This window comes from Oncorhynchus clarkii, chromosome 10 (genome assembly GCF_045791955.1).
Source record: "Oncorhynchus clarkii lewisi isolate Uvic-CL-2024 chromosome 10, UVic_Ocla_1.0, whole genome shotgun sequence".
Taxonomy (NCBI): domain Eukaryota; kingdom Metazoa; phylum Chordata; class Actinopteri; order Salmoniformes; family Salmonidae; genus Oncorhynchus; species Oncorhynchus clarkii.
Window position 1 is genome coordinate 41,844,838 of NC_092156.1, and position 12,527 is coordinate 41,857,364.

At 42.9% G+C, this 12,527-nt stretch overlaps 1 protein-coding gene across 3 annotated transcripts in view; it reads left to right on the forward strand.

Moving 5' to 3' along the window:
- Nucleotides 1-4,524, forward strand: part of LOC139418484 (A-type potassium channel modulatory protein KCNIP1-like) — a 33,157-nt gene extending 28,633 nt beyond the window's left edge. For all 3 annotated transcript variants that reach the window (XM_071167993.1, XM_071167994.1, XM_071167995.1), the window contains 7 exons: nt 450-574; nt 1,402-1,471; nt 1,591-1,661; nt 1,806-1,913; nt 2,003-2,107; nt 2,276-2,338; nt 2,581-4,524. In XM_071167993.1, coding sequence (XP_071024094.1) covers nt 450-574; nt 1,402-1,471; nt 1,591-1,661; nt 1,806-1,913; nt 2,003-2,107; nt 2,276-2,338; nt 2,581-2,628 — 590 coding nt within the window. In that variant the 3' untranslated portion in view covers nt 2,629-4,524. The remainder of the gene's footprint in view (nt 1-449; nt 575-1,401; nt 1,472-1,590; nt 1,662-1,805; nt 1,914-2,002; nt 2,108-2,275; nt 2,339-2,580) is intronic.
- The last annotated feature ends 8,003 nt before the right edge of the window (nt 4,525-12,527 follow it).

The window sequence follows — 12,527 nt, forward strand, 5'->3', positions numbered from 1 at the left end:
TCCTCTCTTCTGAAACCTTCTCCCCTGGCTCATTTCTGTATTCTTCCTCTCCCAACATCATACTCCCCTTTTCCTCCTCTCATATTGAACTCCTCTTCTGTTTGTTTAACTTGCCATGCCTCATCTTCCTCCATTACATCCCTCTCTCTCTCTGCTCTCACAATCTTCTCTAGAATTCTTCTGTAGGCTTCTCTTAACTTTCCATATGTTTTGCTGTCTGACTCTCTCACCACCTATACAAAGACTCGAGGCGGGGTAACTTTAAAGCTTATTCTTTCTGGCAACAATGATATGATGTACTGTGAAATAAACTGTGATGTTTAAATGATGATGCATCTGTGACATTTCACGCTGGTTTATTTACATAAACACACAATTAATATCTATCTCCCTCCCTCCCTCCCTCACATACTCCCTCATTCCCTCCCTCCTGCCCTCTCTCTCTCTAGACAAGATTGATGATGAGTTGGAGATGACCATGGTGTGTCACAGGCCAGAGGGTCTGGAGCAGTTGGAGGCCCAGACCAACTTCACCAAGAGAGAGCTACAGATCCTCTACCGAGGCTTCAAGAATGTACGCACCTCATCCTCCCTCCTCCCTTCCACTGTCTGTCTTTCTTCATCTTCCTCTCTCTCTCTCTCCCTGTCTTTCCTCCGCTATCTCTCTCCCTGTCTTTCCTTCACTATCTCTCCCTGTCTTTCCTCCGCCATCTCTCTCCCTGTCTTTCCTCTGCTATCTCTCTCTCTGTCTTTCCTTCGCTATCTGTCCCTGTCTTTCCTCCGCTATCTCTCTACCTGTCTTTCCTCCGCTATCTCTCTACCTGTCTTTCCTCCGCTATCTCTCTTCCTGTCTTTCCTCCGCTATCTCTCTACCTGTCTTTCCTCCGCTATCTCTCTACCTGTCTTTCCTCTGCTATCTCTCTCCCTGCCACTCTTAAGTATACATTCCTGCCTATGTTGCCTCTCTTCTTTACAAGTGTTAATGTCAAAGCACTCTTATCTCTTACTCCGATAAGTACAGGCATTCAGCCTCGTGCCGTCATCACTTCATATGCTGCTAATCAGTTTGTACAGGCATGCAGCTAGAGGAACTAAGTCTGTCATACACCATAACAACAATTAAATGCTGCGTTACCCATATACACCCAATGGGAAAATATAGGTAAACATATATTCTCTACACACAAACATGCTCAAACACCCACCGACACATTGACACACCCCCACATACAAGTTATATACAAATTGCTAGTTAATTAGCTGTTAGATTTGATTGTCATGTTAACTCTGTAACCAAGGGTGGTGCCATTTGAGTGTAAATGATTGGTTGATCTGGGCGCTCACCAGAAGAAGCTGCATTATTTCGTTGTTTGAAGTAATGTTCTCACATGGTTTCCACAGGAGTGCCCGAGTGGAGTGGTGAATGAAGAAACATTTAAACACATCTACGCCCAGTTCTTCCCCCACGGAGGTACAGTAAACCAGACACCGCTCATTTAGACACATAACATGCCCTTTCTTGTTTGCGACACATTTACAAGCACTCTGGGATAAAAACAAATCTCCTGCCCGTATCTGGTTGTGTTGCAGATGCCAGCACTTACGCTCATTACCTCTTCAATGCGTTCGACACGACAAGCAATGGATCCATCAAGTTTGAAGTACAAACCGCACACCACCACTATCACTCAGAGAGTGCTTTAAATAAAACATGTCTTTATCTTATTTGTACTGGTGTTATCACTCAGGCCGAACTCAGTATTTTGGTGACTTTAATCTCTCTCCCTATGTGGTGACTCACTCAGGAGTTTGTAATGGGACTGTCTACACTGCTGCGGGGCACTCTGAGAGACAAGCTGGAGTGGACTTTTCATCTGTACGACATCAACAACGATGGCTACATTAACCGAGAGGTCTGTGTGTTTATTTACATGTCAGTTGCATTGAAGGATTTACATATGACGCACTTGTTAATACAGCGTTTTGTATTTCTGTGTTAAAGGAGATGACTGAGATTGTGAGGGCCATTTACGACATGATGGGGAAATATACCTACCCTGCACTCAAGGGAGATGTCCCGAAGCAGCATGTGGATGCTTTCTTCCAGGTGACTTTACCCGACGTCATACAGTACAATGTAATACCAAAACAGATGCTTAATGCAGAGGGTTATGAAACCCTTAGGTGTGCGCAACAGTTTAGACCACATAATAACAATTTCATACGTATTGAAAAAAAATCATGTACAATTCTCTCACCTCTTCCCTCCCCACAGAAAATGGATAAAAACAAAAATGGAGTTGTGACTTTAGAGGAATTCATTGTCGCATGCCAGGAGGTATGTATAGTACAGGCGTATGTTGATACATTTCGATATTGCTGTCGGTGTCTATGTAAGATGCTATCCCTATTTCATGATATGCTATGAGTTCCATCATTGCCCCCCCCCCCCCCCCCCCCCTCTATGGCTTACATAAGAGAACCCTCTGTCTGGCGTAGTGTGAAATGGGGACATCCTGTGGTAAAACAAATGATTTTGAACATTCTGTCTTTACCGTCTTTCTCCTCTTCTCCCCTCAGGATGAAATGATGATGAGATCCATGCAGCTCTTCGAAAATGTGATGTAAAAAGGGCGCCGGGCGGAAGGAAGGAGAGAGTGTTGAAAAAAACGAGAGAGAATTCTGCTTGTGTGCTTCAGTCTGTGCGCTCCTGTGCGTACGTCCGAGCACGCGTTTTGTTTATCTGTGTGTGTCTGTCAGAGTGGATGAATGTGTAAGTATGTCTATCTCTCTCATCCTCTCATCTAACTTGTCAGCGTCCATGTGTTTGCCAAATAATGTCTCTGCCTGGCTCCATGCTGTTCTATGGATCAGATGAAGCCAGAACCGCTCAAATGACCAGCTGAGAGCAACAAGATCTCACAGTCTCACTGCAGAATTAGACATTCATCCACGTTCTCAAAACGTCATATTTCTAAGTGTTTTTGTTGCTCATGCTGCTCTGTATCGTTCCATTTCTCCAAACATCAAATTTAGAAGTTAAGGGTTAAGTTTAGGCACTCATTCTGAATGGTTAAGGTAAGGGTTAAGGTTTGGGATAGGGTTCAAATTAAAAATATAAAACCTATATCCACGACTGTGATCAAACACGCAACCTTCTGATCCAGAGTCACGGGATTTACCCAAGCCTACTTGATGGTAATAGCGCTCTCTGTTGCCCCTAGCGGACAGTTTTGAAGGCATTTCCTAACGTCCTCAAGTCATATTTCCACGTCAATCTTGAACGACCTGGCTGCTGAGAGACCCCTGTTCTTGATTGTCATATTGCTGAGCCCGGGAGCATGCAGGTGAATTATCTGGATAATGCTTCCTGCCTTTTTATGTGACATGAAGGTTTGTAAATCAGATGATCATACAACACAGACTGAAGTGTGAAACAGCTGAGAAATCTCAAACCTATAAGCTGCTCCCAGCTTAATATGTGGAAACCCTACCTCCGGAAACTACACTGGGCTACTTTGGGTTCTTTTGACTTTGTTCTTTTTGCCAAAATAGATGCATGCTTGACCCAGAGGGATCCCTCCCATAGAAATAGAATTGTGATTCTACTCTATGCGCCCGACCATCCATGTGCTTGACCGGGACATGGACCTTTAATAACCTCTTGACCTCTGTATTTAACTCATGCGTCCAGTGAATGATTTATGGACCAATATGATCTACTTATCTACTTGTTTATTAACGTGTTTATGCTGTAAAATATGAGGTTATCCGAATGTATTATTTGTTTGTTTTAAGTCTCATATGTCGTGTCCGTTTTACTATTGTCGCGGTGACCTCCGTACCTCTGTGTTGGCTTTGCTGTTGCTCTCCCGTCTATTCCTGTAGTTGTCTGTCTGTCCCAGACGGATGGATGCCTGTTATAATGTGTGCTTACAAATACACCCAATAGACTTGGTTTATGACTAGGATGATACATAATCTTGTATGTTGGCTGGATCTAACTAATGATGGGAAATGACCATCTGCGTAATGCAATGTGAATGGTGTGACTTATCTGTTGAAGTGTGCATTTACAGTATATATGTGTCTAAACCCATTGAGGAAAACAGAAATGTGAAGTGTTATTATGGAGTGAGGGAATGTGTCAGTAAAACAAAGGTATGGAGAGACACTGAGACACAGTAGTTAGCTATAAAAAATATTAAAAATTATCACAGACCAACGCCACCACTCTTCTAATGTCGAACAATTATTATTTTTCTTCAAGGAATTACTCATTTGTGTTGACTTTGTCGGTTCCTCCTCAGTGTGCAAGATGGTAAACATATTGAATTAGTTTAGCTCCGGGTTTCAAAGGGGCAAAACCAATATGAATATGAATACAAAATGTAAGCAACAGGTGCACCTCATACAAAACTCTATCTCAGACTGGGACCGATGGAAAGATTTAGATTGGAGAGAGTTTCAGCTTTCATGTTATGTTGTACAGTGCAAATGCTATCAATAAAATGTTTTAGAGAATATGTTATGTTCATTCTCTCTGTGTGTGTATGTGTGTGTGTGTGTGTGTGTGTGTGTGTGTGTAGAGAGAGAGAGGGGAGAGAAAGGGGGCTCTCTGAATCAAATAAAACATTAAGATAATGATTGTATATATTAATAAATACGCCTCTTTCCGTCAAAAGCTGTGATGAAAGGACTAGACTAATAAAAATCTTCCTGCATTCTAGAAAGAAGATGTGGTTGGAACAACCTTCCTGAGTTCCAGGAAATGCCCAGTGGGGGTTAAGGGGGTTTGAAATAGGAGGAATCAGGGCTGTCCAGCAGCTCTCTTATGTGGAGGCAGTGCAGATAGTTTAAGGAGTGAGTGGAAATTAGGAAGATATGGCAATGGGATGCCCTGCAGCCTGCAAGAACGTCTTATTCATCAGAAATACTGACAGTGAAGAAAGTAGATTTATTAGAATAGTTTCTGTATTCTGTAAGTGTGTCTACCACAATCCGTGCGCATATTCAACATAACTCACAATCAAAACTTTGAGCTGTGAATATAACATTTTACACAAATTAAACCATAATCTGTGAATGTAAAAATATTTCCCAAATTAAACCATAATATGTAATATTCACGATTAATCACAAATTAATCCATGATCTGTAAATATATTCAACATAGCTCAAAAATAAAGCTACTATTTGATCAAATGTATAACTGATTAGAAATCCCGAACATTTACAACTGTGGAATGTGCATTTGCGCATTCAAAAAGTGCTTGTGGAGCTGTAATTTACGCTTACATAATTTTTTGACAAACTTTCCGTCTGTTGATGTATTACTATCTACAAATCTGTGTTCAAATGAGGGTCAGCTATCTCCATTCATTGAGATAATCTTTGTGTCATTCTCATTCAGTAATTTCTTGGGAGAACACTTTCTAGCTAGATAAACTTCATCAAATGTGAGTATAAGGACGATTATTGATTTTTAGTTTCATTAAATAGTGGTATATAGGTGTAGGGTTAGTTGGTGGTGCACTTTTTTACTTCTCCCCTTCCTTTTGTATATCCCAAAATGTAACGTGATTGACCACACACTACCGCACAGTAGGTGGTGGCATGCACAAACAAAGTGTGAGAAAGCCAAGATACCAAAGAAGGAGAAGAAGAATTTGAGTATAACATTTATTTATTCAAAAAATGATGTTAAAATGTTCAATAAATTACTTTCATATGAATGTTAAATTCGATCATTGGGGCATGCAACACAGAGAGTGTGCTTTCGACATGAGCCCACTAGCCTAGTCTGATTCATCAGGTTGTAATACACCATTAATTGGTATATACAGGCTGAAACATTTGTGGTGTAAATGTTCCTTAGAAGCCAGAATGTTGAATAAAATAAAATGTGAACTTGCTCTACCGGTTGTCTGTGCTGTTTGTCCTTCTGCTGCGGCAAATTTTTGACTAAATATCCACAGAGTAGGGTTATCTAGTGGTGTGGGGGCTGTGCTTTGGCAAAGAGGGTGGGGTTATATCCTTCCTGTTTGGCCCTGTCCGGGGGTGTCCTCGGATGGGGCCACAGTGTCTCCTGACCCCTCCTGTCTCAGCCTCCAGTATTTATGCTGCAGTAGTTTATGTGTCGGGGGGCTAGAAGAGGACTGGCCACCCCACATATGCTCTCTCTAATTCTCTCTTTCTTTCTCTCTCTCGGAGGACCTGAGCCCTAGGACCATGCCCCAGGACTACCTGACATGATAACTCCTTGCTGTCCCCAGTCCACCTGACCGTGCTGCTGCTCCAGTTTCAACTGTTCTGCCTTATTATTATTCGACCATGCTGGTCATTTATGAACATTTGAACATCTTGGCCATGTTCTGTTATAATCTCCACCCGGCACAGCCAGAAGAGGACTGGCCACCCCACATAGCCTGGTTCCTCTCTAGGTTTCTTCCTAGGTTTTGGCCTTTCTAGGGAGTTTTTCCTAGCCACCGTGCTTCTACACCTGCATTGCTTGCTGTTTGGGGTTTTAGGCTGGGTTTCTGTACAGCACTTTGAGATATCAGCTGATGTACGAAGGGCTATATAAATACATTTGATTTGACTAAACCTCTTGAGTGTAGGGGGCAGTATTTTGATGTTTGGTGAAAAACGTACCCAAATTAAACTGCCTATTTCTCAGGCTCAGAATCTAGAATATGCATATAATTGTCCGATTAGGATAGAAAACACTCTAAAGTTTCCAAAACTGTCAAAATATTGTCTGTGAGTATAACAGAACTGATATTGCAGGCAAAAACCTGAGGAAAATCAAACCAGGAAGTGGCCTCTATTTTGAAAGCTCCATGTTCCAAATCAAATCAAATCAAATCAAATTTTATTTGTCACATACACATGGTTAGCAGATGTTAATGCGAGTGTAGCGAAATGCTTGTGCTTCTAGTTCCGACAATGCAGTAATAACCAACAAGTAATCTAACTAACAATTCCAAAACTACTGTCTTGTACACAGTGTAAGGGGATAAAGAATATGTACATAAGGATATATGAATGAGTGATGGTACAGAGCAGCATAGGCAAGATACAGTAGATGGTATCGAGTACAGTATATACATATGAGATGAGTATGTAAACAAAGTGGCATAGTTAAAGTGGCTAGTGATACATGTATTACATAAGGATACAGTCGATGATATAGAGTACAGTATATACGTATGCATATGAGATGAATAATGTAGGGTAAGTAACATTATATAAGGTAGCATTGTTTAAAGTGGCTAGTGATATATTTACATAATTTCCCATCAATTCCCATTATTAAAGTGGCTGGAGTTGAGTCAGTGTCAGTGTGTTGGCAGCAGCCACTCAATGTTAGTGGTGGCTGTTTAACAGTCTGATGGCCTTGAGATAGAAGCTGTTTTTCAGTCTCTCGGTCCCAGCTTTGATGCACCTGTACTGACCTCGCCTTCTGGATGATAGCGGGGTGAACAGGCAGTGGCTCGGGTGGTTGATGTTCTTGATGATCTTTATGGCCTTCCTGTGACATCGGGTGGTGTATGTGTCCTGGAGGGCAGGTAGTTTTCCCCCGGTGATGCGTTGTGCAGACCTCACTACCCTCTGGAGAGCCTTACGGTTGAGGGCGGAGCAGTTGCCGCACCAGGCGGTGATACAGCCCGCCAGGATGCTCTCGATTGTGCATCTGTAGAAGTTTGTGAGTGCTTTTGGTGACAAGCCAAATTTCTTCAGCCTCCTGAGGTTGAAGAGGCGCTGCTGCGCCTTCTTCACAATGCTGTCTGTGTGAGTGGACCAATTCAGTTTGTCTGTGATGTGTATGCCGAGGAACTTAAAACTTGCTACCCTCTCCACTACTGTTCCATCGATGTGGATAGGGGGGTGTTCCCTCTGCTGTTTCCTGAAGTCCACAATCATCTCCTTAGTTTTGTTGACGTTGAGTGTGAGGTTATTTTCCTGACACCACACTCCGAGGGCCCTCACCTCCTCCCTGTAGGCCGTCTCGTCGTTGTTGGTAATCAAGCCTACCACTGTTGTGTCGTCCGCAAACTTGATGATTGAGTTGGAGGCGTGCGTGGCCACGCAGTCGTGGGTGAACAGGGAGTACAGGAGAGGGCTCAGAACGCACCCTTGTGGTGCCCCAGTGTTGAGGATCAGCGGGGAGGAGATGTTGTTGCCTACCCTCACCACCTGGGGCCGGCCCGTCAGGAATTCCAGTACCCAGTTGCACAGGGCGGGGTCGAGACCCAGGGTCTCGAGCTTGATGACGAGCTTGGAGGGTACTATGGTGTTGAATGCCGAGCTATAGTCAATGAACAGCATTCTCACATAGGTATTCCTCTTGTCCAGATGGGTTAGGGCGGTGTGCAGTGTGGTTGAGATTGCATCGTCTGTGGACCTATTTGGGCGGTAAGCAAATTGGAGTGGGTCTAGGGTGTCAGGTAGGGTGGAGGTGATATGGTCCTTGACTAGTCTCTCAAAGCACTTCATGATGACGGAAGTGAGTGCTACAGGGCGGTAGTCGTTTAGCTCAGTTACCTTAGCTTTCTTGGGAACAGGAACAATGGTGGCCCTCTTGAAGCATGTGGGAACAGCAGACTGGTATAGGGATTGATTGAATATGTCCGTAAACACACCGGCCAGCTGGTCTGCGCATGCTCTGAGGGCGCGGCTGGGGATGCCGTCTGGGAGCCTCTTGTTTTAGTTTCTGTCTGTAGGCAGGGATCAACAAAATGGAGTCGTGGTCAGCTTTTCCGAAAGGGGGGCGGGGCAGGGCCTTATATGCGTTGCGGAAGTTAGAGTAACAATGATCCAAGGTCTTTCCACCCCTGGTTGCGCAATCGATATGCTGCTAAAATTTAGGGAGTCTTTTTTTCAGATTAGCCTTGTTAAAATCCCCAGCTACAATGAATGCAGCCTCCGGATAAATGGTTTCCAGTTTGCAAAGAGTCAAATAAAGTTCATTCAGAGCCATCGATGTGTCTGCTTGGGGGGGGATATATACGGCTGTGATTATAATCGAAGAGAATTCTCTTGGTAGATAATGCGGTCTACATTTGATTGTGAGGAATTCTAAATCAGGTGAACAGAAGGATTTGAGTTCCTGTATGTTTCTTTCATCACACCATGTCACGTTAGTCATAAGGCATACGCCCCCGCCCCTCTTCTTACCAGAAAGATGTTTGTTTCTGTCTGCGCGATGCGTGGAGAAACCCGTTGGCTGCACCGCCTCGGATAGCGTCTCTCCAGTGAGCCACGTTTCCGTGAAGCAAAGAACGTTACAGTCTCTGATGTCCCTCTGGAATGCTACCCTTGCTCGGATTTCATCAACCTTGTTGTCAAGAGACTGGACATTGGCAAGAAGAATGCTAGGGAGTGGTGCACGGTGTGCCCGTCTCCGGAGTCTGACCAGAAGACCGCCTCGTTTCCCTCTTTTTCGGAGTTGTTTTTTTGGGGGGGGGTCGCTGCATGGAATCCACTCCGTTGTCCTGTTTGTAAGGCAGAACACAGGATCCGCGTCGCGAAAAACATATTCTTGGTCGTACTGATGGTGAGTTGATGCTGATCTTATATTCAGTAGTTCTTCTCGACTGTATGTAATGAAACCTAAGATGACCTGGGGTACTAATGTAAGAAATAACACGTAAAAAAACAAAAAACTGCATAGTTTCCTAGGAACGCGAAGCGAGGCGGCCATCTCTGTCGGCGCCGGAAGTACCATAGCCTGCCTTCGCTCCATTTAAAGGGGTATTAACCAGATTCCTTTTCCTATGGCTTCCCCATGGTGTGAACCGTCTTTAGACATAGTTTCAGGCTTTCGGGGGGTTAGGGTCAGTTTGTTATATCTGGAGTACTTCTCCTGTCTTATCCGGTGTCCTGTGTGAATTTAAGTATGCTCTCTCTAATTCTCTCTTTCTTTCTCTCTCTCGGAGGACCTGAGCCCGAGGACCATGCCTCAGGACTACCTGGCATGATGACTCCTTGCTGTCCCCAGTCCACCTGGCCGTGCTGCTGCTCCAGTTTCAACTGTTCTGCCTGTGATTATTATTATTTGACCATGCTGGTAATTTATGAACATTTGAACATCTTGGCCGTGTTCTGTTATAATCTCCACCCGGCACAGCCAGAAGAGGACTGGCCACCCCTCATAGCCTGGTTCCTCTCTAGGTTTCTTCCTAGGTTTTGGCCTTTCTAGGGAGTTTTTCCTAGCCACTGTGCTTCTACACCTGCATTGCTTGCTGTTTGGGGTTTTAGGGTGGGTTTCTGTACAGGACTTTGAGATATCAGCTGATGTACGAAGGGCTACATAAATACATTTGATTTTGATTTGATTTTGATTTTCTCTCTCTCTCTGAAGAAGCTACATTCCCGGTTGATATATTATCGATTATATATTGTAAAAACAACCTGAGGATTGATGATAAAAAACGTTTGACATGTTTCTACGAACATTATGAATACTATTTGGAATTTTCGTCTGCGATGTCGTGACCGCTCGAGCCTGTTGATTTCTGAACATAATGCTCCAACCATATGAAGGTATTTTGGATATAAAAATAATCTTTATGGAACAAAAGGAACATTTATTGTGTAACTGGGAGTCTGGTGAGTGCAAACATCCGAAGATCATCAAAGGTAAGCAATTTAATTTTTGCTTTTATGACTTTGTGACCAATCTACTTGGCTGCTAGCTGTTTGTAATATTTTTCCTACTGAGAGAGATGTGCTTACATAAACGCTTGGTATGCTTTCGCCGAAAAGCTTCAGCCAGCTAATGATAAATGTTCAAATCCTATTTTTCAATATGTGATTTGTTTTGCAGGACGAAGCACTCTTTCCCGACTGGTGTGGAGGAAAGAAATTGTACTGTTATCTGATTAAAAACGTTAGAAATTCAGCTAGCTAATTTTCTGTTCCATTTCGGCTTGCTTGCAAGCATTGCCTGGTTTTCAAACCACATGCAACAGCTTGTTAGCCACTCTCAATGCTTTGGGACTGTGCTTTGTCTCTTGAGTGTTCTGACTTCTGAGAAATGGTTTACCGTTTTATTGTCGCTACAACACACTACTGTCAACTTGGGGTGAAGTAGCTAGCTAACCAACAACAACTGGAATGCCACACTCAGCCTTCAAGTGCCTTTTTAAAATATGAGTTTTATTTAACCTTTAACTAGGCAAGTCAGTTAAGAACAAAGCCTTTATCAGCACTGCAGTCAAGTAAACAAACTCACAAATTGCTTCCTTATGTCTAAAATAGCTGGACAACCCATCATTTTTAAATTGACTACTATTTCAGACAACAAAGACTATAGCTATTATTACACACAAAACAAAATACTATAGCTCGTGTGCCATTATTGATTGCATGCACACCCCCTGTTAACCTACAACCAAGCTTACCTAGTTATGAGCTGAGCTGGGGCTAAGTGCTAGCAACCTCTGGCCCTGAAGATCATCCCTCCATGAAGATGCATACATTGTTGGCTAATTTTTAGTTTCGTTTTTTTGCATTTGTATAATTGTTTCTTCCTAAGTTATAGAACAATTAGGGGCCGGTGTGTAGGGGCCATTTTGGCCTGTTTATGAGTTGTGTATACTTTCTTTCAAGGGTTATTTTGACCTGTTTTGTACACTAGAGGAAAGGGTTATCACAACATATGTTGGGGTCACTGGTCTCATGTGTGTATATAGGTAGCACAGGTGACCAGGAAGGGTTATCACAGATGAGAGGAGAGCACATACAGTTGTTACTGTATCACATTGCCTTAACTCCCTTATCTTACCTCATTTGCCCTCACTGTATATATACTTTTTGTTTTCTTTTGTTCTACTGTATTATTGACAATGTTTTGTTTATTCCATGTGTAACTCTGTGTTGTTGTATGTGTCGAATTGCTATGCTTTTTCTTGGCAAGGTCGCAGTTGCAAATGAGATCTTGTTCTCAACTAGCTTACCTGGTTAAATAAAGGTGAAATAAAAAAATAAAAATAAACATATATAGCTCATGGAACGCATCTCTGCACCTTTTGTATAGGAATGTGTTTTGGAGCTATTTATATACGCAATAAATGGGAACTTCGTCCCAAAAGAGTAACGTTAGGAAAGCTGATTTTTGTGGACGCATTATGGAGAGCTCTTCTATGCCAGTGGCAGTTCATATAGAATCGAAACTACGACACCTAATGTCATAACTCAAAGTGGATAAGAAAGGTTTGCTGAAAGAGGTTCTCTTGCAAAGCAAAGACCCTTGAGCAGATTGCTGTATTGTACTCTAGGGTTTTTTCTGGACCACACGATTGTTTTACTGCTTGAGCGACCTGTGTCTGCCTTAAATTATGCCGAATCTTAAAGGGCGGCTGAGCTTCCGGATTTGCCCTTGTTTTAGATTTGGTTCATTAAGAAACACTAGAGGCCATGAGTGAATTCAAAAGTGAATTAATTTCAGGGTGTAGTTTGTCGTGGGTGTTCGTAGGTGGAAAGAGTGCATCACGTGACAAAGTATATCCAAATGAATGGAC